This window comes from Setaria viridis, chromosome 5 (genome assembly GCF_005286985.2).
Source record: "Setaria viridis chromosome 5, Setaria_viridis_v4.0, whole genome shotgun sequence".
Classification (NCBI taxonomy): domain Eukaryota; kingdom Viridiplantae; phylum Streptophyta; class Magnoliopsida; order Poales; family Poaceae; genus Setaria; species Setaria viridis.
In genome coordinates this window covers 37,646,321-37,672,329 of record NC_048267.2, presented here as the reverse complement: position 1 = coordinate 37,672,329, position 26,009 = coordinate 37,646,321, and the positions used below count along the sequence as shown (strand labels likewise).

Here is a 26,009-nt window from a genome sequence, read left to right as displayed (position 1 = left end):
CGCACAGACGGACGCCCCGACCCTCAATAGGGATCACCCCGTACCAACCGGTGGGGACACAAGAGTTCGCGACCTTGGAAAAAATTCATCCTTCGATAGACTCCCCAGTCGGCCGTAGGCTCGGGGGCTAGACCCACCAGGTCCGCTCGCGCGAACCCAGCAGAAGATGGACTACCGGCAAAGTCCTCCCCCTCGGGGGTTGGGCACCAGTGGCAAGGCAACAATTACGTCACTCCCTATAGTATCTAGTCGGTTTCTAATATCGTCTCCCTTATGCGAACGCGGTTAGTGTACTTGCAGAAAAACACAACCACATGAACCTTTCGTGCCAGCACTCACGAAAGTGTCCCCATTCATCACCGTTTACTATAGAAACGGCACTCATGCGTTTAATGCTGCATGGACAGCATCACAACCGTGGAAATAGGTCACCTTTGAATAGGACCATATCACCCTTCGCATACTCGTGATGCGGAATCATGCGCATGTATCATAAACGTGGGCGAACAACCGTGATGATAGGTTCATTGGAATCGAACCATACCATCCTTCGCATGAGTTAACATATGGAACCTGCGCACGTATGATAGACGTGGGCGAAAACAACTGTGATGATAGGTTCTTTTGAATAGAACTCCCTATCAACCCTCGCATACTCGTGATGCGGAACTCGGCACACGTATGATACACGTGGTGAAGTGCTGGAAGTTAGCAAAATAACCAATAGGTAGTAGCCACCTGAAAGAACCCCAAAATTCCCCTAGGGCCTCTCGCACTAAGGTCATCCTTAACGATCGTACAAGATTTTTCAAACACGTTTCTTGCAAGTTTTACTTTTAGAAAAAGGTGTTTAGGACCCATTTTCTTCTCTGTCCTGCTAACCTGGCTCTGGTACCAGCTGTGGCGGAATCGCTCGGATTAGCTTAGCTAAAGCACAATAAGTCGCCTGACATGTGGTCTTATGCTTTAACCAAGTTAACTCAGCAGTCCGTTGGATTTCATCCGATAGAACCACTTTACAGGACCGGATTAGCAGAGCTCACACGAAGGTGAGTGGTTTCAGAGAATACAACAGATCATCCAACTTAGACAATTACATAAATTTTTCAACTCAGGTTCGAAATTCCTCAAAGTTTTACAGAGTTCATAAGCAGCGGAAAGATACAACAGCGGGAGCTAGCGCCGAGGTCGGATGTCACGGATGAGGCCGATCCTGACATCACTGGTCCCTATCCACGCCGTCCAAGGAAGGATCCCACTCGACCGTCCACCTAGGAGGAAGCTGGGGAGGCTAAGTGCCAACAGCAGCAAACTCAGGAGCTTCAACATCACCTGAAAGATGTGCCACAAGCAAGGCTGAGCTGCTAAGCTCAACAAGACTTAACCGACCGGTGGGAAAACTACTCCACCAACTTCTAGACATGCAAGGCTCTTTGGCTGAAGGGTTTGTTTTGCCAAAAGCGATTTCAGTAGGTTCTTACTTTCAATATTTTAGCTTAGGCTCTAAGTTCATTAACTGATCTACGTTAGCAACTTATGCTAAACAAACATAGTTTCCAAACAATTTAAAAAACAAGCATCAAGGTTCACATCATCATCATGTTCCATCTTTACTCAGTGTAGCATAGTGATCAAGCAGTCCCAAACCGTAAGAGGCAGACGAATCAATTCGAATTTCTTAACCATGCATGGTGAACCTAATCTCACGACATCCGTGCACCACAGAGGGTCGCTTCCTGTGTCGGCCGTCCCCATCAATTCCCAAGCGCGTGTCAGGTCCAAACTTCCCTTGGCATGCAATGCTCCATAGTCCCGACCTCATGCCGTACTGTCACCGCACTTGCACCCACATGATGCACCACGGGAACCTCATTCCAGGGACAGCAGGGGTATAAGCCACGCCCTAGTTCAATCAGGTACTAGGCTTCCCCATCCCATACTAGGTATGAGATTAGTATTTTCAAATACTTGATCACGAACACCAACACTTTTTGACCTTAAACAATTTATGTAGACAAACGAGGCAATCCACCGACCACCAAAAATAGTTCATAAGGCCCTGCCCCGTCCACCGTCCTTATAGTGGTGACAAAGGAGAACAAACAACTCCTATAACTCGCGAGTGACAGGGGGTCACTCCGAAATTTGACACAGATACCCTTGGTCAAAAGAAAAAGATACAGCCGAGCTCTCCGGCGAGGCGGACAAGGGTCGGGTGCAACAGATAGGGGTCGGGCGAAACGGACAAGGGTCAGCAGCTTACCTTTGGGCCTACTGACGAAGTCTTTGGGGTCGGGAAGAAGCAAGCTCAGGCGGAACGTCGAAGGGCGTTTAAGGCTCGGGCGGTGGCAAGGTCTGGCGGTTTTCCCGACGGCAACGGTGCTTCTTGTGGACAACAAGTAAGCTCTAGCACAGCGCGAGGGAAGGCAAAACGGCTGGTGGGGTGTTGGGCGGAAGGGGAGCTCCACAGAGAGCTCAGGCGACGGCACTTGCGCGTGAAGCAGAGAAGTGTGCGGCGGCGAGTGCGCTGGAGAAGAACAAGCAAGCAAGGCGGCAAGGTGGTGGTGGCAAAAGGGAACTCCAGTAAGAGGCTTCGATACCCCCTTTTATAGCTGTGCGGAAGAGAAAGAGTTCGAGCAGCGTGAGGATAAGATCGAAGAGAATGGAGTGCTCTGCCGCGGCGGCAATTGGTCGGCGTCTCCATTGGCCAGCGAAGCGGAGCTCCGAGGACAGGGTCTTACGGCATTGGGCACTGAAGACAGTGCTATGCAGGCGCGGTTTTGCCAGACGGAAGGATTGGCGAGGTCGAGCGGGTGCCTGGTCGCGTCAAGCGCCGGATTGGTTGCGGCAGCTCAGCCAGTGTGCGGCAGGAGGGAGGGAGGTGCATTGCAGGTGAGGGCGCTGCAGGAGAGGTGATAGGCGAGCGATACGACGCGAGCATGCGCGTACTAGCGGCTTTGCCGGGGCATGCTACTGGCGAGGCGGGGGAGAAAAGGAGTTGTCACTGCCTACGCGGTGGTTGGCGAAGGCGGTATCGTCGCGGGGCGCGCGCGTGGGTAGCGCGACTGAGGTACGACGGAAGAGCCAGAAGGCGTTGGGGCGCGGTCAGGGATCCTGGTGAGGAGATGCGCACGGGAGGTGAGGCGGACTGGCGCGGCAGCGGCCAATCTTCGGTCGCAGCGACGGCAGGGCACCTGGCACGGTCGGCGAGATCTTGGGCGAGACGAGACGGGGCGGAAAAGCCCGCAGGGTGCTCCAGCGCGCGATTGGGGAGGAGGCGCGCTGATCCATCGTGTCGCGGCTGGTGACTGAGCAAGGCGGCGCTCGCCGGTGAAGTTACGCCACGCGGCGGCGGCGCTCTGAGACAGGGCACACGCGCTCTGGCGCGCTTTTTCCGAGAGATCCACATAATCCTTTTCTAGGTCCATCCTCCAGCCTCTTGATCTCCCTATTTCCGAACTACACCACTACACCACTTTGACGCCCTTAACAAGAGTTGTAGAACACCAGCCAGTGTCCCACTGAACAAAGTTATTGCAGGGGCTTTGTTCTCCAACTTTTACTAAAGGATTCCGGGTGTTCAGCTCGTCTTACCAAGGATAAACCCTCCCTAAGGCGCTAGGTTGGGCTGAAAACCAGACTAAGTCGGTATAGCTCAAGAAAAGCTGAGTCAACTGGATTAGGGAACTTGTCTTAAGAGTAAGCTCGGCTGATTTAAATCTAGGTCGTTACACAACGCCTGGCCCAAAAAGAGACGCAACGATACTGCACACCTAGGCCAGCCCAAATATGCAACGCCAGGCCGAGACCATGATCCGTCCACGGACCGTGCCTCCGACCAGAAGGCCTGGTCGGGGCCGGGACCACAATCCAACTCCGACCGAGCTCCCCCGACCGGGGATATGCTGGACCGACTCACACCGCTCCCCCGACCAACGTGGTCGGGACCGACCGAGGACGCCCGCTCGGTACGGGCTCCAGAAGTAGGTGAAACGGATAAGGAAAGGCACTCAGATCAACTATCGTATAGAAGACCGTACCGCACCACACCCTGCGCACGCCCTGCATAGTGCCACCACAACGGAGTGGCCTGACGAGATGAACAGGGACCGAGGATGGTGGCCATACCGTACTCGATGACGTGGGCCTCGATAAGACTAGACAACGCCCGCACTGTCCCTCTCTCTCTTGTAAGGCCGTCCCCTTAGACTATAAAAGGAGGTGCGCTCTTTCTCTCTCGATAGAAGACTCTGATTTTCTCCAACACATAGCGCACGTTTGAGCCCCGATCTCTCCCCTCCACTCGGACTAGAGCACGACTGGGTCTCGGACACCTCCTTCTCATCCCTCACTTGTTTGTACCCCCACTGCAAACTTTGAGCACCTGGGCTCAGGAATACAGTCGATCGACCGACCCCGAATTGGACGTAGGGCAGGTTGCCCGAACCTGTATAAATCCTGTGTCATTGTATGCTAGGCCACATCCGATCTAACGCACGGCAAAACTACTAACATTTACTTGTCGGCCAGATTCCGCACCGACATCTTCTATCAGATTGGTTACTGATGCATATATCTGAATCCACAAAAATAAAGCCAGGATTTGACCCTGGACCTCCTACACTATATATAGATCGAGTTTACCAGCACAATGCTTTATACTAGTCACAATTGAAAAGATCAGAATTTGAGAGTTCCGAACGAAATTCCGCCGAAATTTTAAATCCTGATAGGTAGTGTTAAGTTTTTCAAAATGTAGTCACAAATTTAAATTTTTAATTGGACATTGAAGATTTGTGGGGATTGGAGGGGGAGGGGGGCACTGGGCCCCTGCCTGCCCCCTTGCCTCCGCCACTGGCCGAGTAGCCATCAATCGTATTGCCTAGGCGATGCATCAATTCATGAAACACACATGCTGGGGGTGCTGTGTGTGGCACAGATGCACCATGTGTGTAGTAAATATATAACCAAGTATAGAATGAGTGGCCGTATATATAACCAAGTTCCAACATGGAAAAAGAAAGGCTGAAAAATATATGCATCACTTATATGACGCGTTCCACAAATATTTATGAGTGGTCATCGAAAACATAAATTGGAATTATTTCTACTCGGTAATTCCATGTTGTGAGCAAAGAATTCAGGGGAGTATAAGTCTATAAAGTATGATATGAATAAATATTGTACGAAAATACAAAATATTTTTCGCAAACAGTAGCACAGGTTAACATAAATTATTTTCCATACTATATTTATGCATCATAAGTATTATTACTTATGCACTCATAAGGAATGAATTCAGGAGTATAATTATGAAAAGATTAGGAAACACTTCAGCAATACACACTTGCATTAAGGCCGAATTACTTTACTCAACACTAAGAAAAATGTTGATCAGAAACTATAGCACACATGGTACGAAAAATCCTTGAGAAAAATGCCTAAGATTGTTGCTGTGAAAGACAAAGTTTCTCAATTTGACTTTAACTAAGAGTGTTGTATTTACAAAGGAAATGGTCACGTCAATGGAACGCCATTGTATGTAAATGGTCACGTCAATGGAACGCTAGGAATGCTTGTTGATGGTGGTGTTATTAATTCGTGCCATAATCCATATTCAAGAAGTTAGGTAAATTAGATGATGAGCTTATTAAGATTAACATATGACTCTCAACTGCATGGGAGCAGTTGAACGCATTGGGGCTACAGGGGTTGCTTCTCTGGAACTCACTATTCATAGGAAGACGCTAGCTACAACCTTCTTCATCAATGAGGTGCAAGGTAACTATAGTGTGATCTGGGGGAGACATTGGATTCATGCAAGATGTGTACCTTCAACTTCGCACGATTCTTAATTCAGTAGGTAAACTACAAAGTTAGAGTAGTGCATGGAGATACATCGGCTTATGTTGGCTTGTTGCTATGATATGATTGGTGTTCCTATTATTTGGGAGCAAGACAAAGTTAAGTGTTTGATGGGTTCAGATCTTTCATATTATTAGCTTTTTTAGTGTGTCAAAGGATGGCTTTGACATATCAAGGTGATTAAGAATCGGATAAATCACATTATGTAATTAAATGGATGGTAATGTGCAGTGGCTGAAGTAGCGTGTGGATGTTGGTCAAATAAGAATGAAACCAGTGAATCCATTGAAAATTTTAATGGGTTATACAAGTCAAGGCAATTATTTACATCGTCGGATCCTTTAGATGAAGTAGATACTGGAGATGGCAACATTCTAAGGCCAATTTTTGTTTAACAAAAAATTGAAAACCAATTACAAGGAAAAGTTACTTACCTATTAAAAGAATGTGTTGATTATTTAGCATGGGCGTGTCATGAGATGCTAAGATTATGAAGTTAACTGTTAAGAATTCTTATATGATGGAGATGCTACAAGTTGAGTGCTTTCCCATAGGTATTATTTATGTGTACGACAAGATGCTTAAATATGTGTGGCGATGAATTATTGTTAATCATCGGCCTTAGATAATTTTATTCTACAAATTGTTTCTTGTTGGGTAACGCTTACAAAAAAAACAGGGAGCATGTTGACGACTAAAATTTGTCAAACTACAAAGTTTGGCGAAACTGGAGTATCTGGTTTCCAAAACTAGAATGTTCGGTTTCTGCAAGTCCAAACCAAGAGTTAGATTCTAACATGAGTCCCAATTCATAACAATGGGGCAAAACCTCCCTACCTTATAAGGGCCACAGGTAATTGAAGGTATCAAACCGATCAAAATACGAAGTATCTTTTGGGGGTGTTCGGGAGGGGGGCTAAAGTTTAGCCCCCCATTTTAGTCAGATTTTAGCCCTCTCCTCCCAAACACCAGGGCTAAAATGGAGGGGCTAAACTTTAGCCCTCCATAATCCATTAGCCCCTCCAAGAGGTGCTAAAATAGGTTAAATGGGACTAAAAGTGGTCCCCCAGACCAATTTCCACCCCCTGCTCCCCTCCCTTCTCTCTCCTCCCCACACGCTCCGCCCGGCCCCGCCTCGCCTCGCCCGACCCCACCTCGCCTCGCCGGCCCTGCCACCGCTGCCTTCCCTCCGCCAGCCTCCCCTCCGCCTCCGCCGGGTCTCGCCGCCTCCGCCGGCCACCTCTCCACTGGGTCCCGCCGCCTCCGCCCTGGCGGCCTCCGGCGACCCCGCCTCCTCCGGCCGGACCCGCCGCCTCCGGCCAGCCCCGCGGCCTCCGGCCCGCCCCGCCTCCTCCGCTCAGCCCGCCGCCTCCGCAACCCCCTCTCTCTCGGCACCGCCGGGCCCGTCCTCCCCGTCGGCAAGGGAGACGGGGAAGAGTAGTAGGACGGTGGCGGCCGGCTGGATCTGAGGCGGCTAGCCGGATCCTTGCTCCCCGTCCTTGTCGCCGCCGCCGCTCTTCCCCTCCTCCTCCTTGCCCCCGCCGATGTCGTCGGCCCACAGGACATGCAGCGCGCGCCTGGAGCACTCCCTTCCCCGCCGGCAGCCCCTCCTCCTCCCCGGCCGCCTTCTCCTCTGACGGCGCCTTCCATGTCGCGCGGCTGCGAGCGGAGGCGGCAGCGTGGCAGGTGAAGGCTACGACCACCAAGGCGCCGACGATACTAGTACTCGCCACCAGGAAGGGTGCCTAGACCATGGGCGGCACCGGCGAAAGCGAGACGCCATCGACGATGCTAGCGTCGGGCTGCAGATCCTGGTCCAGCACCGCCACCACACGCGGGGTAAAAGAAAAAGGAGAGGAGGGGGTGAAGGAGAGGAGGTAAATAAGGGTAAAAGAGTCTTTTGACAATCAAAGTGCTAAAGTTTAGCCTCCCATCCAAACATCCCACAGTGCTAAAATTTAGCACTCCATTTGAGGGGGCTTTAGCCCAGGGCTAAATTTTAACCCCTTCCTCCCAAACAGGACCTTTACTTTCTATCTCTCAAACCCTTATCCCTTTTCTAAATCCTAAATTGTTGTACTCCCTTGGTTCCAACAGTGATGATTGAAGGCATGGCATGCCGATGCTAGGGAAACCTAATATGTGCTTGCCGTGACAAGATCCCTTCAGGGTGAGCGTTCATTGGCATTCACACGCCGGACCTGTGTAAACTGGAGCATCTGAAGATTCAATGCTCGGTGTATTTTGTAGCCTGCACGTCCAATAATCTTTGCATGGCGTGTTTTGCATCAATGTAAGTTAAACTATGATATATAAGCTCAAGCAATAGTGAAGTTTTAAGCAATGGGCATGCAAATGTGACTCATACACTAGCCGAAGAATATGAATCTAGCTGATGTGGACTTTGAGCAGTTTGGCTAGTCTCAAAAGGCCTCTCGAAGATGATCGCCTCATTTTCATTCATTTGTTCATTTTGTGCTTGAGTTTGACCAAACCCAAAAGCAACCCATGAGTCTCAAGTTTTGCTAACATCCCTTATTAAGTTCAGAAGCAGCCGTTAGACCTGAGCATTTTGCGGGTTCAAGCTTGATTTTTTTTGGACTAAATTCCACGTCCGGATGTGTCCATACGTTAACACGGGAGAAATCGACGGGTCCAGTTGGCTCACGCTGATTGGCCGCGAGCGGATAGGCCGTGGGTGCAGGATAGCCAATCCCGTGCCTCACCCAATCCTGGCGGCGGCAGACGATTTGCAGCCACATCGGCTCGCGATAATTTCGTGTATATCGCCTTAAAAGGAAAAGGCCGCCAACTAGCGCACGCGAGCCACGAACACACCAAACTTCTCCAGCAAGCGGCCAGCGAGAGATCCGGATACGCAGCAGCCATGGCCACCATCAGCGCCGCCGTGGCGACCACCGTCGTTGCCCGCGCCGCGATCGCCAGGCCCAACGCTCTCGGTACGCATCGTTTGCAGTTGGTCTCGCCTTTAACGCACACGCTCGCTCGCTTTGCAAGCTCATGGTGATCGAACTCTGTGTACATGCATCTTTGCAGGGCTGCCCCAGCTGAGGGCGAGGAGCGAGAGGGTGCGGTGCGGCTACTCCAAGGACGGCAGGAACGCGGCCGCCGTGAGCGCCAAGGGCGCGGGCGCGTCGCTGCTGGCGGCGGCGGGCGCGGTGACCGCGTCGGCGGGGCCGGCGCTGGCGCTCGTGGACGAGAGGATGTCGACGGAGGGCACCGGGCTGAGCCTGGGGCTCAGCAACAACCTGCTGGGGTGGATCCTCCTGGGGGTCTTCGGCCTCATCTGGTCGCTCTACACCGTCTACACCTCGGACCTCGACGAGGACGAGGAGTCCGGCGGCCTCTCGCTCTAGATCGTATCCCGTCCCCTCCCGTTGTTGTTGATCCGGATGTAAACATGGCGGTGGTCATCGGTGTAAACTCGGGCATGGCTATTTGTATCTAAGCTTCAACTTTTGCGAGATGTTAGCGGTCGAGTGAAGTGATCCGTGGAGATTACGCGCATATAGCAAACTTCACGAGAAACGTTCTGCATAAATTTGAGCTTTCAGTAGAGCTCTTGCTGTTTAGAGGCGACAAAGCCCTTTAAGCTCCTGATCAGCCTGGGACAAACATTCATCTCCCTCCCTCTCCACGCTCAACTTCGTCCACACAAATACACAATGACACAACTCGCTTCCTCCACGGTGGCGCCACCATTCCCACAGCCCACACCGCCACAGACCCCAGTCCTCCACCGTGGCCGAAAATGTACAACCACATGACTTATGTTAATTACTCACGTCATTAATTCTACAGTCCATGTCCCCCACACTTACATAACAGCTTGTTAGCTTCAGCTCCTCGATTTTTGGAGTCTAAAATTTGTAAGGAAGTGGTTTAAACCTCTACACCAAGTGCAGCTCCAAGACCATAGAGGCGTAGCTCCAAGAAAGAAATGGTTTCTATGTCATTAATCAGGGCGCATGTAAGAAAAAAGATACAACATTAATTACAGCTCATGTACGAAAAAATGTTGTAAGAAAAAAGATACAACATTAATTACAGCTCATGTACGAAAAATGTTGTGGCAGAAGAGTTGAGGAGACAAAAGGAAACCATTTCTCATTTTAAAAACAAGCTTACCAGAAGTACAAAGTTAAGTAGAGGCGGGATAGTGAGAGGAGAGAGGAGAGAGGAGGGGTATCTGATGAGAATTTATTTTGAAGAAGCATCCAGTTTCAATGTATAGTGTTTATATCACGTAGGACATAGCAAATATTTAAAGTAATTGGTGTCTAGGTTGGAATTGCCCTAATAATCTGTGATTGAATAAAGCTCATCATGTATCCACTGTCTCTTCATATAGTTCTGGTGTACAAAACTTTACATTTGCTATTGATCAAAAGAACCTATGCAACAAATACAGAAAGAACAAATTGGTGAGTTCCCACCCTATAATATCATACTATAGAAAGAACACATCTGAAAGTAAATATCAATTCCGGAGGTTGTAGGTCACTGTCCTCGACGCAACCATGGCCCCATGACCTTATCAGCTCATCTCAACTAGTTAATGGGCCACATACTGACAGCATCCACCAGGCTCTAACCTTGCTTGCTCAATAACTTGTTCTGCATTGAGCGAGCTTTGATCCTGAAGATTCTGCAGATAAGTGACAAAAATTGGTCCCTATATGAACTAAAGGTCAGCTGATATCTTCCTTCAAATTCAAATTCTGAGCGATATCTTCATCTTCTGAATGTTTGGAGGTGCGCTCGGTGTCCTCAGTAAGTTCTTCAGTGTTTGCTCCGAGTGAGCCATCATTATTATCATGGCTTATGGAATCAGAATCAGCAGTTACCACAATATCAGCATGATCTCCATTTCCAGAGCTGCTCTCCAAAGCCTGATCCTGTTGGCTTGCAACTGGGTGAGATATAAGTATAACATTACTTGATTGGGTTCGGACGCTAGATTCTATTGCAGATTCATCGTGATGCTCATGACCTTCAGAAGTCTGCTCTATGACGTTACCCTCTTCATCAGAGTATGATATCCCAAGTTTCTGTGCATGAGTCAATCCTGGACAAACTCCCTATCAAAAAGGATACGTTAAGGTTGGAAAAAAGAAAAATAATGCATAACTTCTGGGACAGAAACATAGAAACACACTCTGAATTTTGTGAATGTATTTACAGTATTAGATTATCTAAATGACGAAAACATGAAGATCCTCTTAGCAGGACTGGCATTCAAATAGAACAAAACCAGAAAAATAGGACATTCTTTTTATGTAACAAATAACAGATACACTACATTGATATAGAAAGCAAGCTATATGCTCCTTGCTGTCATATCATATTCATCTCTTCCCAACTCCAACTAATTAATAATTACTAAAGATAGGATGCCATATACACTAGATTGAGATAGAAAGCAAGCTACATACTCATATTAATCTCTTCCTAACTCTAATTAATCAACAACTGCTAACTGTAGGATGCCCCATACACCATTATATGTCCCATGGAACCCATCAATAGACCCTTTAAACAGCTTAAACTTTACGCAATATAATCCACTGTGTCCCATTTTCTACCAACAAGGCTTACACGTGTAGTGAGCAAGAAAAATTGTTTATCAGGAACACATCAGAGTTACCTTGATGTAACCTCTTGTTGCAAACATGTTGGATGCTGAATAGTGACTGGAAGGGGTTTGGATATCATCTAAATGAGTATAGTTTGCTTTTTTATGCTTCATAGAACTAGCACTTATACCATATCCACGGTCTGCACCACCATTACAGAATGCTCCAAAATAAGAACAATGCTCATCTACCAAGACTATCTCAGGAGTAACAGGTAGTAAATGACCTTCCGTACTAAATATGTACCTGTCGAGCCGATGATACACTGTTAAGTACAAATTCTAAGTCTGAATAAACAGCTGAACTTACTGAATCCATGGTATCATACTTACTTATATGGTCCATTTTCAACAATGTTATCAGGGCCAGCGGCTAAATCAAAGAGAAGCCAGAGATATTTGACCTGGTATGCGCTCGTAGTTAGATTTCAGCAGAAGGGGATAAATCTTGAAATGGAAATAATCAAGGACTTTTTTTATGATAATCATATAAAAAAACCCGGCCCTGGGGGAAATACCACCCCTGGTATTAACAGCACAAGAATTTTCTCACTGCCGGACTGAGAAAACACCCCGAAGGCCCCACCCACACAAGGATATCTGCCCAGGTGCAGCCAGGACGCGCCTACAGGCTACAGGTCACATATATCTCTCAAAATGCGGGCACTGGAACAGCAGGGGCCGAGGGGTGTTGTTTTACCCAGCCCTGAAACTCACCCCCACGGTGAAAATCAAACCCAGGCTGCTGGAGTGCTACTAAAGCACTGCAACCACTAGGCTGCAGGCCCGTTCGCTCATGATAATCATATACTTATGCAGTTTACGATAAAATGGCAAACGCAGGTCTTTGTTACATTATGTAAACCTAGAAATATTTTTGTTACGAGTGGAGCTTAGTAATAACTTATTTTGTCATCCAACATCTTTGTGCAAAATGCTAAGGGTAATACAACTGCCATCATCTGTTTTAAAATATGATCTAATAGATCATGAGTTCCTCACTGGATGTTCCGCACACTCCCGCTGCCAGAAACATCATCGGCATACCAGCACCATATCAGCAAAGGAAAAGTTGGCAGCAGCATTTGCTGTAGAGATGCTCACCGTTTCTGCAAGGAAAAAACTCTCCATGTGGTCATCCTGCTTGTGTGTTTCCACATCTGATATGTGGCAGTAGCCACAAGGGCATCTAGCACCATATTGAAGGCTTGCTAATATGTCCCTTCCAACATCAAGGTATCTGCATTAATATAATAAAGATAAAACATTAAAGCTAGGGCATACTATTGAATGACATTAGTATTAAATCCTGATAGTGTCAGTTAAACATGTTAGCGTCAGTTAAACGTGTTAGATCCTGCAACTTTTTTCGTAATAATGAATTGATATTTTGCATCTCTAGGAGAAATCAAACTGGTCAGACACCAATACTACTAAAGAAATCACACAAGGAATTTTCAGTTCACAAGAATTGACTGAAACAACAGCCACATGAACTGGCAATGCAAGTACTATGACCTTAATCAGCATGTGCTTAGATTGGAGTTGAATTTTGACACAACACATATCATACACACCTTGGGTAATCACAACTACAGGATTACCTTGGGTTAGTACAAGTAGGACATAAGTAGACAATGACGGATTAAATTTGTCATCGAATGGTTTGGGGCTTTGGGCAACCTTGACCAAGTTTAAAGAAAAAATATAAAAGAATGGTGAATCTTGCATTGACAATGCAAATGTGAACATTTAGTTGAATGTATAATAAATGTGATTCTGTGCACTTTATCCCCTTCCTGACATTATTACTGCTTGGTCTTCTTTGAGAAAATTACACCAGAGGTCCCCAAGCATCAATCACCGCACTCCAAAAGCAACTCTACTTTTCTTTCTACCAGTAAGGGCAATTGCAACTAAAATATTGAATAGCTTATACAATACAATAAATTCTATCTTCACCTTGTAAAGAAAGACACACCTATAATCTCTGGTAGCCTTGAACAACCAATATGTGCTTTCAATCAACTCTGGCCGTAGCGGATAGCTCCTTTGTCCATTCTATGAAACATTGGAAACAGCAATGTCAGTACAAGCATAAATAAGTCGGTCTCTTTTCCTCTTCAACTTTAGTGCCGCTGTCACAGGCCAACAAGAAACAAATTAACCCTTCAACCAATTCATGCAACTTTGCTACAGGTTACAACCCTTTTTCTGTATTTAGGTGTAACATGAGAGTGTCAGGTTGATAGTTTGGAGTTCAAGAGTTAGCGCATCCTGCCACAAGGTTTGGGAACAAAATTTGCTTCATTACCTGGACAGTGGATGTAGCAAGATTAAAACCTTCAGGGGTGAAACCATACTTTTTCCAGACACTGAAGAAGGCAGCGTGCGTTCGAATAGCAGGATCAACATCTCCAGCTAAAACCTTAAATCTAAGCAGCATAAGCAAGAGTATGTGCAACAGAATCACAACAAATACTTCTAAAATATAAGTAATCCAAACCTGAAGTCCTGGCCAGAATGCCTGCAGGCTATTGAATAGTGGCCAAACAGTAGCACCAGAATTCATATTTACCTCCACATACCTGGTATGGAATTATCAAACATGGGTTTAAAACAATGAAAGGGGGGTAGCCAAAACTTCTCACCTGAACTATCTGATAATCACCAAGGACTAAACAAATATAATCACATATACGTAGCTACACCTTTTTTGTGCTAGAGATACTAAATACTCCCATCTTTTTCAAAATGTAAGCCACCATTTGACCGACGCGGTCAGCAAAGCCATACTTCGACCATTATTATATTCTATATCACATTGCTCACAACCACAAGATTCATATCATAGAGTACTTTCAAATGTAAATCCACCGGTACCAGATTTTTGTCCTATAATTTACAATTGTTCAGTCAAAGATTAAGAAGGTAGAATTTTGATATACATGCATGCCTTAAAAACACAAGGGAGGGAGTACAAATTACTTTGATTTATATCAGCTTGCTCATGAATATGACCATGCTTTTCCAACTTCTGAATAACAAATAAAAGGTCAAGTGTAATGGTTAGGAATTAGGACTTTTACCAAGGATCATGATGGAGATAGTGCATGGCAGCCTTGTAAGCCTCCTGAAATATATACAGGTACTCTTCGTCCCCAAACAATAAATATGCCTGTTTGATTTTGACACACAAAATTAACTGTTAAAATGCATGATAGTAGAAGAAAAGGAAGAATGGACCAGCTAGTTGATCAGCCTAGTTTTGTCCATCCTCTAGCAAAGAACATAGATTAACAATAACTTCAATAATCTACTCTGGGAGTTGTTGAGACTAGATTATGTTAGGTCCTTAAAACTTGCACACTATGTTCAACTAGGAACCTGAGAATCGTGCATTTATAGCAACAAAGTTGCTTAGAGTACACTGCGCTTCACGGAATTGTGTTGAATTGTTTTTTTAGAGTTCCAGCCTTCCAGGGCAACACCCCAGCCCATCTTCTGCACTGCATCAGGACCAAAATGGTCCTTACAGTTACAGTTCAGTGATTGCTTTTAGAACGAACAAGCCATTCCTCTCACAAATGATTGCCTCCAGGCTTACCCAAAAACAAAAGAAACTCCCAGGCTCATGAACTTACTCGAGCATACTACACAAGTTTTAGGAACCTGTAGCCTTAGCTCATTTTATGACATTATCGTATGGTGTACCTTGAATACTTTGCAGATGTAAAGTTTTTTGTTTAAAAGAATAATGGAAAATGTGATTACAGGTACTGGAATGGATAAAAACAAACACCAAGAATAATAAAAGGGGGTAGCCTTCCTTGCCTTTAGAAGGTATTCATAGAAAGAATCAATGCTTGTGCCAATTCCAGCATCCTGAAATGAGGAAAACATCATTAGCAGTTGTTCGTAATGGTGAATCAATTTAAAAAATTAAGAATTGCAGAGAAAAGGCAAATTTAAAAACATATTAATATATCTATGTATCATGCAACCAGTCAGGAAGAAAATCGGGAACTCTTTGATACCGTAACAAAATGAACATTTCTATGGGGTTCAGTTACACGTCAACTTAATAAACAGAACTAGCAGGTCATTATCTCGACATGATAATTATTACTGAAAGTATGCTGCCTGGCTCCACAAATGCAATGAAATCACAGAGTTGTTAATGAGAAAATGCTAGCAATTGCTTTAAAACAGAGAAGACAAAAGTAAACCTTCTGTGTCCATTCACCAGTAAAGACATTTATATGGGCACCAACAAGGTTGAGTTTTGATCTGCGTGACCATATTCCACGCACTGAATTTTTTGTAACTCGCTCAAAAACTGCAACCAGAGAAGTAGCAAACTTAAAAATTATGGCATAATGGACTAATAATGAGTACCAAAATCACTGTCAGAGGCCCAAAAAATGCTCTTAGAGCTAAAGAAGTGTGATAGATGACCAATATAAATGAAGCATGAGATGAACAACCAAGAAGCATAACCAGCGTATTATGTTAAGCAAGGTATCATACTTTCAGCTTATAAAGTTTGTTTGGTATGCACTATTGTGTTCTAAACATCTTACAGAGTATTCTGAACACAGATATACATATAACATTTTTTATTCTAAATATCTAACATAGAGTATTCTGAACATAGATATACATATACATTTTTTTACATGATGACATTATTTAACTATACCTACACTCACACAATACCATTGCTAATTAGCGTTCTGCATAAACTTTAGAACTATTCAAATAACAGTACAAGACAATCACAAAGCATACCACTTGGGGTTGAGGGATGCTTGAAGAATTTGCATAACATATACCTTACATACTAACTGGCCAACATAATAAACCACCAAAAAAGAAAGCAGTCCTAAATTCCTTGAAAAAGGTAGACATCACAATCATGTAGAAAATGTACAGCATAAGGTATCAATGCACTCATCAAAACAGTGCACAGTTATATATGACACTTACCAGTATTATTAGTTAAGCGACTCAATATGCCAAATTCCAGTGTCAAAGTACCACCACCAGCAGTTGATGTTATCTGGAGTAACATACTGAGTGTCAGCCTCTCAGCAATGAAATTCAAGACCGTTTATATCCATTTGAGAACAAATGGAAAACTAGGCAAGGTTGACAGGCTGATATTTGTTACAAAAAATGAATGGAAATAAAATGAGATAGATGTTTCAAAATTCCAGTTGTATGTTCTTTTAGTGGTTCCAGCATTGGGTACGCCTGGTGCAGTGGTAGAGTCTCTCCACTAAGGCTCCTTTCCAAAATAAGAAAGAGTAAGTCTGCCTAGAAATTCCCTTCCCCAGACCCCATCTTGTGTGGGAGCTTTCAGCACTGGGTACTCCCTTCATGCTCTTAGTGGTTCCAAAATCAATATTCAAGGTTCACATTTATTAATAGGTGCGCAGAACTGTTTCTATTTGCCAAGCTCAACAACCAACAAAATGGGAGGAAGAAAGAAGCTTGCCTTGCTTTCATTTTCATCAACTCCATACTTTAAATTGACAGATCCAAATGGAATACCTGCAAAGGAAACAACACTAGTCAGGAAACACACAGGCAATTAAGAAGACAGCATGATATCAAAAAAGTGAAAAGGTACTTTGTTCAAGTTGACTGGAAGGCAATGGAGAATTTCCATAAGGTAAGAACAGGGGGACCAATTTAGCTAATTGTTTCATGTATGATATTGAAGAACATTCAGAACAGATTTACGTTCCAGTTCCAAAGTAAGGAGTACCAAAATGGTTCAGGTGCGAGCAGGTTTCAATAGAAGTTGTGACTTACATAATTTGCATTTGCAAACCACATTTCCCAGATAAACTTTGTATCCAACAATTGCATTCATTGAAGCAGTGAAGTAACAAATAGATTAACTAATGAGAATATGAAACAACCACGTAAATATTTGGCACCATGTTTCAGTATGCAAACTTGGATACAGACCAGTTAATATGACGATCTCGAAGTTCTTTCCATCACTAAGCAATGTTCACGGTATTTCTGTTTTTGTTCTAAAGGAGCTAATGCAGTTGTGTATGAGCTTCGATGAGTATTGCCAGGATGGAAAAGGATCATTGCAATTAAGTGACAATCCCCAACCAGTGGAAACGGTGATTTTACAACAAAAAGCATTAAAGAAAGAGGAAATCAAATGTCTGGCACAATATATAATCCATTCATTCCAGGAAGATCATAATAATGGAAAAGGTAATGAACCTGTAGGAGTGTCAAATGCAGGCAACAACCTCTGAGCTAAGTCAGCAGCTAAATTAAGTAACTGGTCATCGTAAGATTGGATTCTCATACCCTGTCCATGAGAAGCAACAATAAGTATTGGACCACTTGAACCGTAATAAACTTCAAAAATCTCTCTGGCCAAGAAGCATTCTTAATACAGAGGAATGTTTAATCTGGATTGAAAATAATAATAAAAAATTTAAATTCACAGTATTTTTGGCTTTGATCCTTATATGCATTGTGTTATGAATAGCACTTGTATTCAATATGGGGGCTCTAGGCCCAAATATATACATGTGCAGGTATTAGAAAATATGCACAAAACCCCTTATAAACCCACTTACATGTGATAGGACGAACATGTGAGGGAAGAGGGACAAGATCCCATGTGCTAGTGCGCTCAAGAGCAGCAAGCTCCTCTGCCATCGCATGCTGCCATTCCTGTTGAGTAATGGCATCACGATAAGAAGTTGGCTCAGAAAGAACAACACCAGCACGAGGAAAACCATACCGGTCTGGAGGGTGAACCAAGAGACGATCACGAAGAGCATATCATGGAGAAGACAAATCAGAAGGTGGCTCATCAAGAGGAGAAGACACACCAGAGGAAGATGGCTCAACAGGAGGAGAAGAAACATTAGAGGAAGACACCAGAGGAAGATGGCTCGGCAAGAGGAGAAGAAACATCAAAGGAAGATGGCTCAAGAACCCACCGAGTTCATACATAGAAACGTGTGACAGGTGGTTTGGTGTCATAAATAGTACCCATAGGAACATGTGGAGTGGAATCGGAAGAAGAAGGCTCCACAGATGAAGGGGACGCAGAAGAAGGCACCATAAGAGGCTCATCAGGAGCCGCAGAAGCAGGCACTAGGTGTGGAAAATGCATAGGAGCAATAGGAGTATCAGGAATTGTCAGAAAAGAAAGGGGCTCAACGAAAGATGAAGGAGAAGCATCAGGAGGAGGACAAGAGTAGAAAGGACGAGACTCATCAAAAGTAACATCCCGAGATATCCTCATCCAACGGCCAACAAGATCCCAACAACGATATCCCTTATGCTCAGCACTATATCCTAGAAAAACACTCAACAGATTGAGCAGTCAGCTTGGTGCGCTCATGCAGTGCAAGAAGCACATAGAACACACATCCAAAGAGACGAAGGCTAGTATAGTTAGGCAGCTTGCCACACAGACGCTCATATGGAATCCCACCCTGAAGAGCAGAAGAAGGCTGAATGTTAATCAAATAAGTAGCTGTAGAAACAGCTTCAGCCCAAAAATGCAGTGGAATAGTAGAGGCAATCATCAGAGCACGAGTAGTCTCAAGCAAATGACGATGCTTGCGCTCCACAACACCATTCTGAGCATGAGCACCAGGACAAGAGAATTGGGCAAGGGTGCCCTGCTCAGAAAGAAATTGGCGAAGAGCTCCAGACAAATACTCCCCAGCAGAATCAACACGAAAAATCTTAATAGCAGTGTCAAACTGAGTACGGATCATGGTGGCAAAATTTTTATAGATAGATAAAGCCTCACTACGATGTTTCATAAAATAGATCCATGTGTGGCGAGAAAAATCATCTATAAATATGATATAATATCGATGACCCCCTTTAAAAACGAAGGGAGCCGGACCCATACATCAGAATGAACAAGATCAAAAGGATGTTTTGACACCGACTCACTAGAAGAATAGTTGTTTTCCTAGCTGACAACCCTGACACTGATCCAAAGATACATCACCAGAAATTGACCCTAAAAGACCACGACGACCCTAAAAGACCACGACGAACTAGCGTAGACAAACGCAAGCCACAAAGATGTCCTAGACGATGATGCCACTGAGCAAACGACGATGTAGATGACGTGGAAGAAGCGACTGAGCCCACAAGACTAGTAGAGGCAGCGGAAGGAAGACGAAGCCAATCAAGCTCCCAAAGACACTGAGAATCACCAACTAGGAGACCCGTGCTGCGATCCTGAATACAACGAGTCAGAATCAAGGATAACACGACAACCATGATCAGTGAGCTGGCCAGCTGAGATAAGCTGCATGGTCAGTTTGGGAACATAAGAAACAGCAGGAACATGAAAAGAGGAAGACCAAAGAGTGCCTTGTCCTGCAACAGAGAGACGATACATCTGCGGTTTGAACAATAAAAGGAAGAGATGGAGTACTAATGGAAGAAAGACTGGTACGATCAAGAGTCATATGAAAAGAGGCACCAGAATCTAGAATCCATGGAAAAGTACCCGAAGAAGATTGAGAAGCAGCAGCAGAACCTGGCGGTGCAGAAGCCTGAGTAACAGAACCAGCAGCTCCTTCAGGTGTAGAGGCAGCTAGGCGACGAAGCAACATGAGCATCTCCTATGTCTCAAAACCAGCAGAACTCCGCTGAGAACCTCCAGTACCAGAACCACCAGCACCACTAGTACCCTGTGAAGAACGACCACCTCGGCGAGACTGAGCCTCACGAAACTGAGCCTTCTTCTTCCTATAACAATATGCCTCCACATGGTTATCCCTGCCACACCAGTCACATTTAAGACCACCACCCCCTCCACGCTAAAAAGAAGGCACTACTGAAGAAGGCGCCATAGGTGGAGTGGAGGCCTTGGAAGAAGAACAAGCAACCAAGACTAAAGAAGACGAAGACTGCAATAGGGCAGCACTACGAAGACGTATCTCCTCATTACGAACAGCAGCAAGAGCATCCATCAGAGACACACCAAGAGCATCCATCAGACACACAAGGCTCGGGGGAAACCAGCTGAGCACGAAGCTGCTCAAACTCATCACGAAGATGGGTCAGAAAATCATGGGTGCGCCTAGTCTCCAAAGCAACTTTTTGAGCCTTACAAGACTCACAAGTGCTAGGTGATAATGGAGGACCAATAGAGTCAAGCTGACGCCACACTGCAGACATCTGAGCAAAGAACTCCTCAACTGTCGCAATAGCTGTTCTTGATGTAGAGCAGCAATATATGTAGACTGACCAGTGGGCTCATGACGCTGACGAAGAAAAGCCCACATCTGATGTGCATGATCAAAGTCAACAATATCAGCAGAAAAACTCTCCTCCATACTAGCAGCAACAACAGCACCAGCACGAGCATCCTCATCTAACCATGTCCTGTATGCAGCAAACTGAGACGCATATGATTCCATCAAGCAGCTTCTTCTGCGCGGCCTCAGCAGCTGTGTCAGGAATTGTAGGCTTGACAGGAGGGACAGGAGGAGCTGGGCAGGGTATATCACCGGTAAGAAACTCCCAAAGACAAAGATCACGCATATGCAAACACAGACGGGGAACCCAGTTGCGATACTTGGTGCCATTGAAAAGCACCGGGCATCGCAGAACCTGTACAGCACCCGATGACGGAGCAAGAGACGCCATCAGAAGTAGGCAGGCGGGCAGAGTAGATGAGTCACAAGAAATCCCGGAGACGCCATCAGAAGTAGGAAGGCGGGCAGAGTAGATGAGTCACAACAAATCCCAAACAAGTGAGCAAAATTGGATCACAGAGGCAGGAAAAAGGATCTGCGTCCTATTGATGCGCGTGGATCAAGATCGAGTACAGGCTCCGCTCGTTTTGGCTCCCACTTGATCGACGGATAACAGGTGCTGGTCCGACTCGAACTCGGCGGCATGCGGTCTCGGAAACAAATGTGTCGACGACAACAAGAACGGCGAATCGCCGGTGGCTTCGACCAAGAGACAAACGAATTCCGACGGTAACCGAGGAAGCAACGCGCCGACAGATGACGTGCAGAAGCGACGAGCCACCAAATTGAATCGCTAGCAGATGTGTTCGGCGAACAAAACGGCAGCAGCGACAAGCGGGCGGCTGGGCCGGCGGCGACGAGCGGGTGGCGACAAAACAAGTCGGCTGCAGCAAAATTGACGAAGATGTGTTGCCAAGATCTAATTGGTAGAGGAAAATCAATCCAATCGATGGAAAAGGCAACGCTGGTGGATGGGTAGCACGCAAGTGCAACGTGCTTTTGGAACGGGAACACCTAGGAGATTGAAATGAAATCTAAACCTAGTTTGGCTCTGTACCATGTTATGAATAGCACTTGTATTCAATATGGGGGCTCTAGGCCCAAATATATACATGTTCAAGTATTAGGAAATATGCACAAAACCCCTTATACAATGGGAAAATACAAGAATACATACACATCTAACACATTGTGCTAATTTTATTGCCTAAAAATAATAACTATAAAATCTTCTCAAGGCTTAGATATGAATAAAACACGAAGGATGGAAACTTAAATTAAATTAGACACTATTGGTTTAACTCTGTTAAGTTTTTTTCCAATTTAGAAACATGTCTTATTCATCTATGCACACACAATAGTTGGACAAATATTGTGGATGAAGAGTAGTACAGTGAAATGTCCACCAATTCATTTTTTTATTCATTGTATTGTGGATAGTTTCCCTTTTACTGCAACTGCAACTGTTTTCTTCACTGCAACTTTTAGTGAAATTTGAAAAGGCTCAAGAACCCTTGCAACAATAATAGAGAAAAGGCTAAAGAAGCATCAGGAAAGTGCAGTACTTGATCCTCAGCATTCGGCAATTTTAATAATTTAGATAACCTCAAATATGAAACATAAATTTGTATACCGAAAGGGTTTTAAAAAGTTTCCAAGGCCTAAATTGCACTACCCATAAAGAACAGAGAAGATGGATTTGTGCCTAAAGACAACCAACAACCTGGTCGCAACTGAACTATAATCAGACATTGAAGTAAATGTTCAACATCAAGGAACAATCCTAAGCAGCAATGTTCCCAATAAAATAGGCATGGTAGCTAGCTAGTATTATTGCCCATTTTGGAGGACCAATGAACCTGCCTACCATGTACATTAACGCAACCAGTCACAAGGATAAAATATGCTGGCATATCAATATCATTTGAGCGATAGCTCAGTTGGTGGACCTCTAGTTGAGAGGTCACCCACCTGGGTTCGAACCCAGGTGCTAGCAAGTCATGTGAGTACCTCCCTAAAGGGTCCATAACTCTCTTCTCTTAAGGCAAAGCAAGGGCGACGAGTTCTATCAGTGGTCGGGTTTTTTTTAATACATCTTCTTAGTTCTTAATTAGCTTTGGTTTTGCTCACAACTTCAGTAATGCTTTCACATCATACTTCAGTACTTAGCTCGCATCACGCCGCAGTATCAGTATCAATAACACACTTCAGTACTTAGTTCATATCAATATAATTCTCATTTTGTGTCATACAAAAAAAAATGATGTTCAAGATCAAGAGTGATGCAAGTCAATAGAAACTAGCAGGAAATCAGTTAAAAGAGATGACAGGCAAAGGATAAAACAGACGTACAGTAGCATAGTCACTGGCAATCAGGTGAGCTGACAACAGACCCCCAAGGATACGTATGTTGGTTTCAAAAACAGAGACGGTTTTATTCTGCATAGACAGTAAGGAAACATGATTAATTAATTGGTTATCCAAATAGCATGTACTGTAAACAAAAAATCTGGTGTTAATAGGTTGCTAAAAGTTAGCCAAAAGCTAGCATTCTGACATATATACTAAACCTCTAATAAACAAGTAAAACAGCTACATTGAATAGAAGTAGAAATACCAGAGACAATGGAATATTACACAAATAAAAGTATGTTTGGTACTAGAAGTTTCGATACAGAAAAAAAAGACGAAAATTGGAGTTACCAAAAGAATCTTGAAAATAATGGATGCAATGGTACCTAACTAATTTTGTCAATACATACAGAGCAATTTCATTCAAGTGTATTAACAGCCAGAGTGATAATATTGCAAGAATACCATTTGGTTATTGGTGCATAGCTTCCAAAATGCAAAATTTGACGCTGCCAAAGATGTAATCATCATGACTCACCTAAGTAAGTTACAAGTAAAAATCTTTCAGAAATGCGTACTATTATGCTACCGATTCTAAACTGACAAATATAGCCCTTTAGAGCAAGCCAGACCAATTTAGCATTTCGTTCACTTCTATTTTGAATTCCAACAGTCTGTGAGTTCTTTAAATGCAAAGTTATAAACTGTCCAGTCTATAGGAGATAATTTTTCTTGAACATCTATAAGAGATGCTGAAAATGAGCTGAAAGTACTTTCTATAAGATGAGAGAATTAAGGTAGTATTTGGCTAAAAATCACAACAATAGTGTAACCACAGTTGCAAAGGTTTTAACATACACAGATTAGGAAACGAGATTTCAATTCATCATTGTAAATTACGTATTTACATCACATGCTCACAAAAGTAATGATTTTACCAGCTACTCCCTCCGTGGCTTTCCTAGATACATAGCTTTTAGTTCTATCTAGACATAACGTATATCTAGGTGCATAGCGAAAACTATGCACCTAGAAAAGCCAAAACGACTTACAATTTGGAATGGAGGAAGTACCAGTTAACAAATCTTGCTGCCAGTCAGAAACTAGCATAACAGCATTTCTTTCTATTCGGTGGATGCATAATTTTTAACTTAGCATCTATACATTTTCAGATATGCAAACTCAAGAATTCGCAATGTGTCGGTATTACAACAAATCCAATAACAATTACTTGATTATAGTGAATATTCATTGAGATCTGTGGCTAGTAAAACCAAATTCACTTAATGGTCCACATGTTTACTTACAATATCAAAGCGGACATTCTTACCAACCCACTCCACAGCAGCCCCAAATTTCTCCTTATCACCCAGTAAAGCCAAGGTATCCAAAGAGTCGATCTGTTCAATTAAGTAAGTGTTCATGAATGATGACAGGTCCATGATGGTGATAGATGGTATGAAATATGATAATTTCTTAGTTTCTTACAAGAGTAAGTGCATAACCACCAAGGGAGTCTTCACCTTGGCAACTTAAGGGTCGCAGCTCATCGAGTGGGAAAGCATACTTCATGTACCCATCAAATGCATGATAGAACATATCTTTCACCTACATGAAAGATACCATTTTTTGAGCCAGTGTTTAAGAAAATAAACTTGCCATAAACTAGGGCATCAACAACAAGGCTAGCTTGTTCTTATGCAAATATGCAATCCCAAAGCTCAGAAAGTCACTCCTGTTGGTATGAGTCAATCCCTGACAAGATTATGAATATGATCAGTAGCTAAGTTAACACATGCTGTCATAAAAAAGTGGATGTGGAAGATATAGGCGTATAAGTAGTTCCTTGGAGAACTTGTCTCAGAGAATTGTACTGGCATCAGCTGCACTGTATGGAAATTGTGTTATAGTTTGGGTACCTCAGCTAACATCAGCCTCAAGCTCTACGCAGTATTTTTGTTCTATGGTAGCCTAACCTTAATTGCCAGGCCAGCCTTTGTGACTCAGACATGTCACATCCAGTACTGATACATGGTAACTAGCATACCTACTAAATAAGCCTGAACTGAAACCTACACAAGTGAGACACATGCGTACAAGCATAACCTAACGATGAAGTAGAACCATTTAAGAGAATAGGCAAAATCACCAGTTATAGGCATGAACCAAAGCAAATGTGCACTAACAGAACGACAAAGCTGCCGCCTGACCAACTCACATCAGGTATAAACAGAACACCAATCTAAGGAAGCCGGAAAAATCCGCCCAATCATCCACTGAACCACAGAATCAGCTCGCCAAGCAAGCACAGACTGCCACCTGCACCCTTGCAACCCAACACCACACTTCTCGCATCTCAAGCTAAAATCACCACTCAGCGTGTCGCTTCGCGCGGGAGCTACGGCACTAGCAATGGGTACAGGAGTTAGGAGCGGCGGATCTGAGGGGCGGGTGGTACCTCGTCGCGGAGCCGGCGCGCTTCGGAGGGCGTGACGCCCTCGGCGACGGCAGTGCCGGGGAGAAGAGCGGCGGCAGCGAGGAGGGCGAAGGAGAGGCAGAGGAGCGGGAAGCCTCGGTGCCGCCGCCGCATCGGCTGCATCGCGTTCGAGTCGAGCCTGGGGACGGGCGGGCCCGAGGTGGAAGGAGGAATGTGCGTTTATGAGAGAGAGAGAGAGAGGGAGGGAGAGAGGATAGGGACGCTGTGTCTTCTGGAAGACTGGAACTGCCGTACCGATCGAGGCCCAGTGTCCAGGACTCCGTCTCTCAAGCAGGCGAGTGCTGAAACACAGAAACTGGAAAGTGAGGCAAAACGAGCAGTTCTATCGTTTGGCAGCTAAAGAGAGAATTAGCTCAGG

General features: G+C 44.7%; 2 protein-coding genes across 2 annotated transcripts; one reads left to right on the top strand and one right to left on the bottom strand.

Moving 5' to 3' along the window:
* Positions 1-8,665: 8,665 nt before the first annotated feature.
* On the top strand, positions 8,666-9,352 carry LOC117859330 (photosystem II reaction center W protein, chloroplastic). Its single transcript, XM_034742569.2, has 2 exons — positions 8,666-8,825; positions 8,923-9,352. The coding sequence occupies exons 1-2, from the start codon at positions 8,753-8,755 to the stop codon at positions 9,240-9,242; spliced, it is 393 nt and encodes a 130-aa protein (XP_034598460.1). The 5' UTR covers positions 8,666-8,752; the 3' UTR covers positions 9,243-9,352.
* Positions 9,353-10,167: 815 nt separating this feature from the next.
* Positions 10,168-25,831, bottom strand: LOC117859329 (alpha-mannosidase I MNS4). The gene is made up of 17 exons (XM_034742561.2): positions 25,613-25,831; positions 24,643-24,762; positions 24,462-24,554; positions 23,155-23,241; positions 17,774-17,864; positions 17,022-17,077; positions 16,511-16,583; positions 15,751-15,860; positions 15,356-15,406; positions 14,611-14,699; positions 14,028-14,109; positions 13,836-13,949; positions 13,503-13,582; positions 12,626-12,761; positions 11,855-11,925; positions 11,534-11,768; positions 10,168-10,967 (listed from the first exon to the last, which is right to left on the bottom strand). The coding sequence occupies exons 1-17, from the start codon at positions 25,751-25,753 to the stop codon at positions 10,578-10,580; spliced, it is 2,019 nt and encodes a 672-aa protein (XP_034598452.1). The 5' UTR covers positions 25,754-25,831; the 3' UTR covers positions 10,168-10,577.
* Positions 25,832-26,009: the final 178 nt, after the last annotated feature.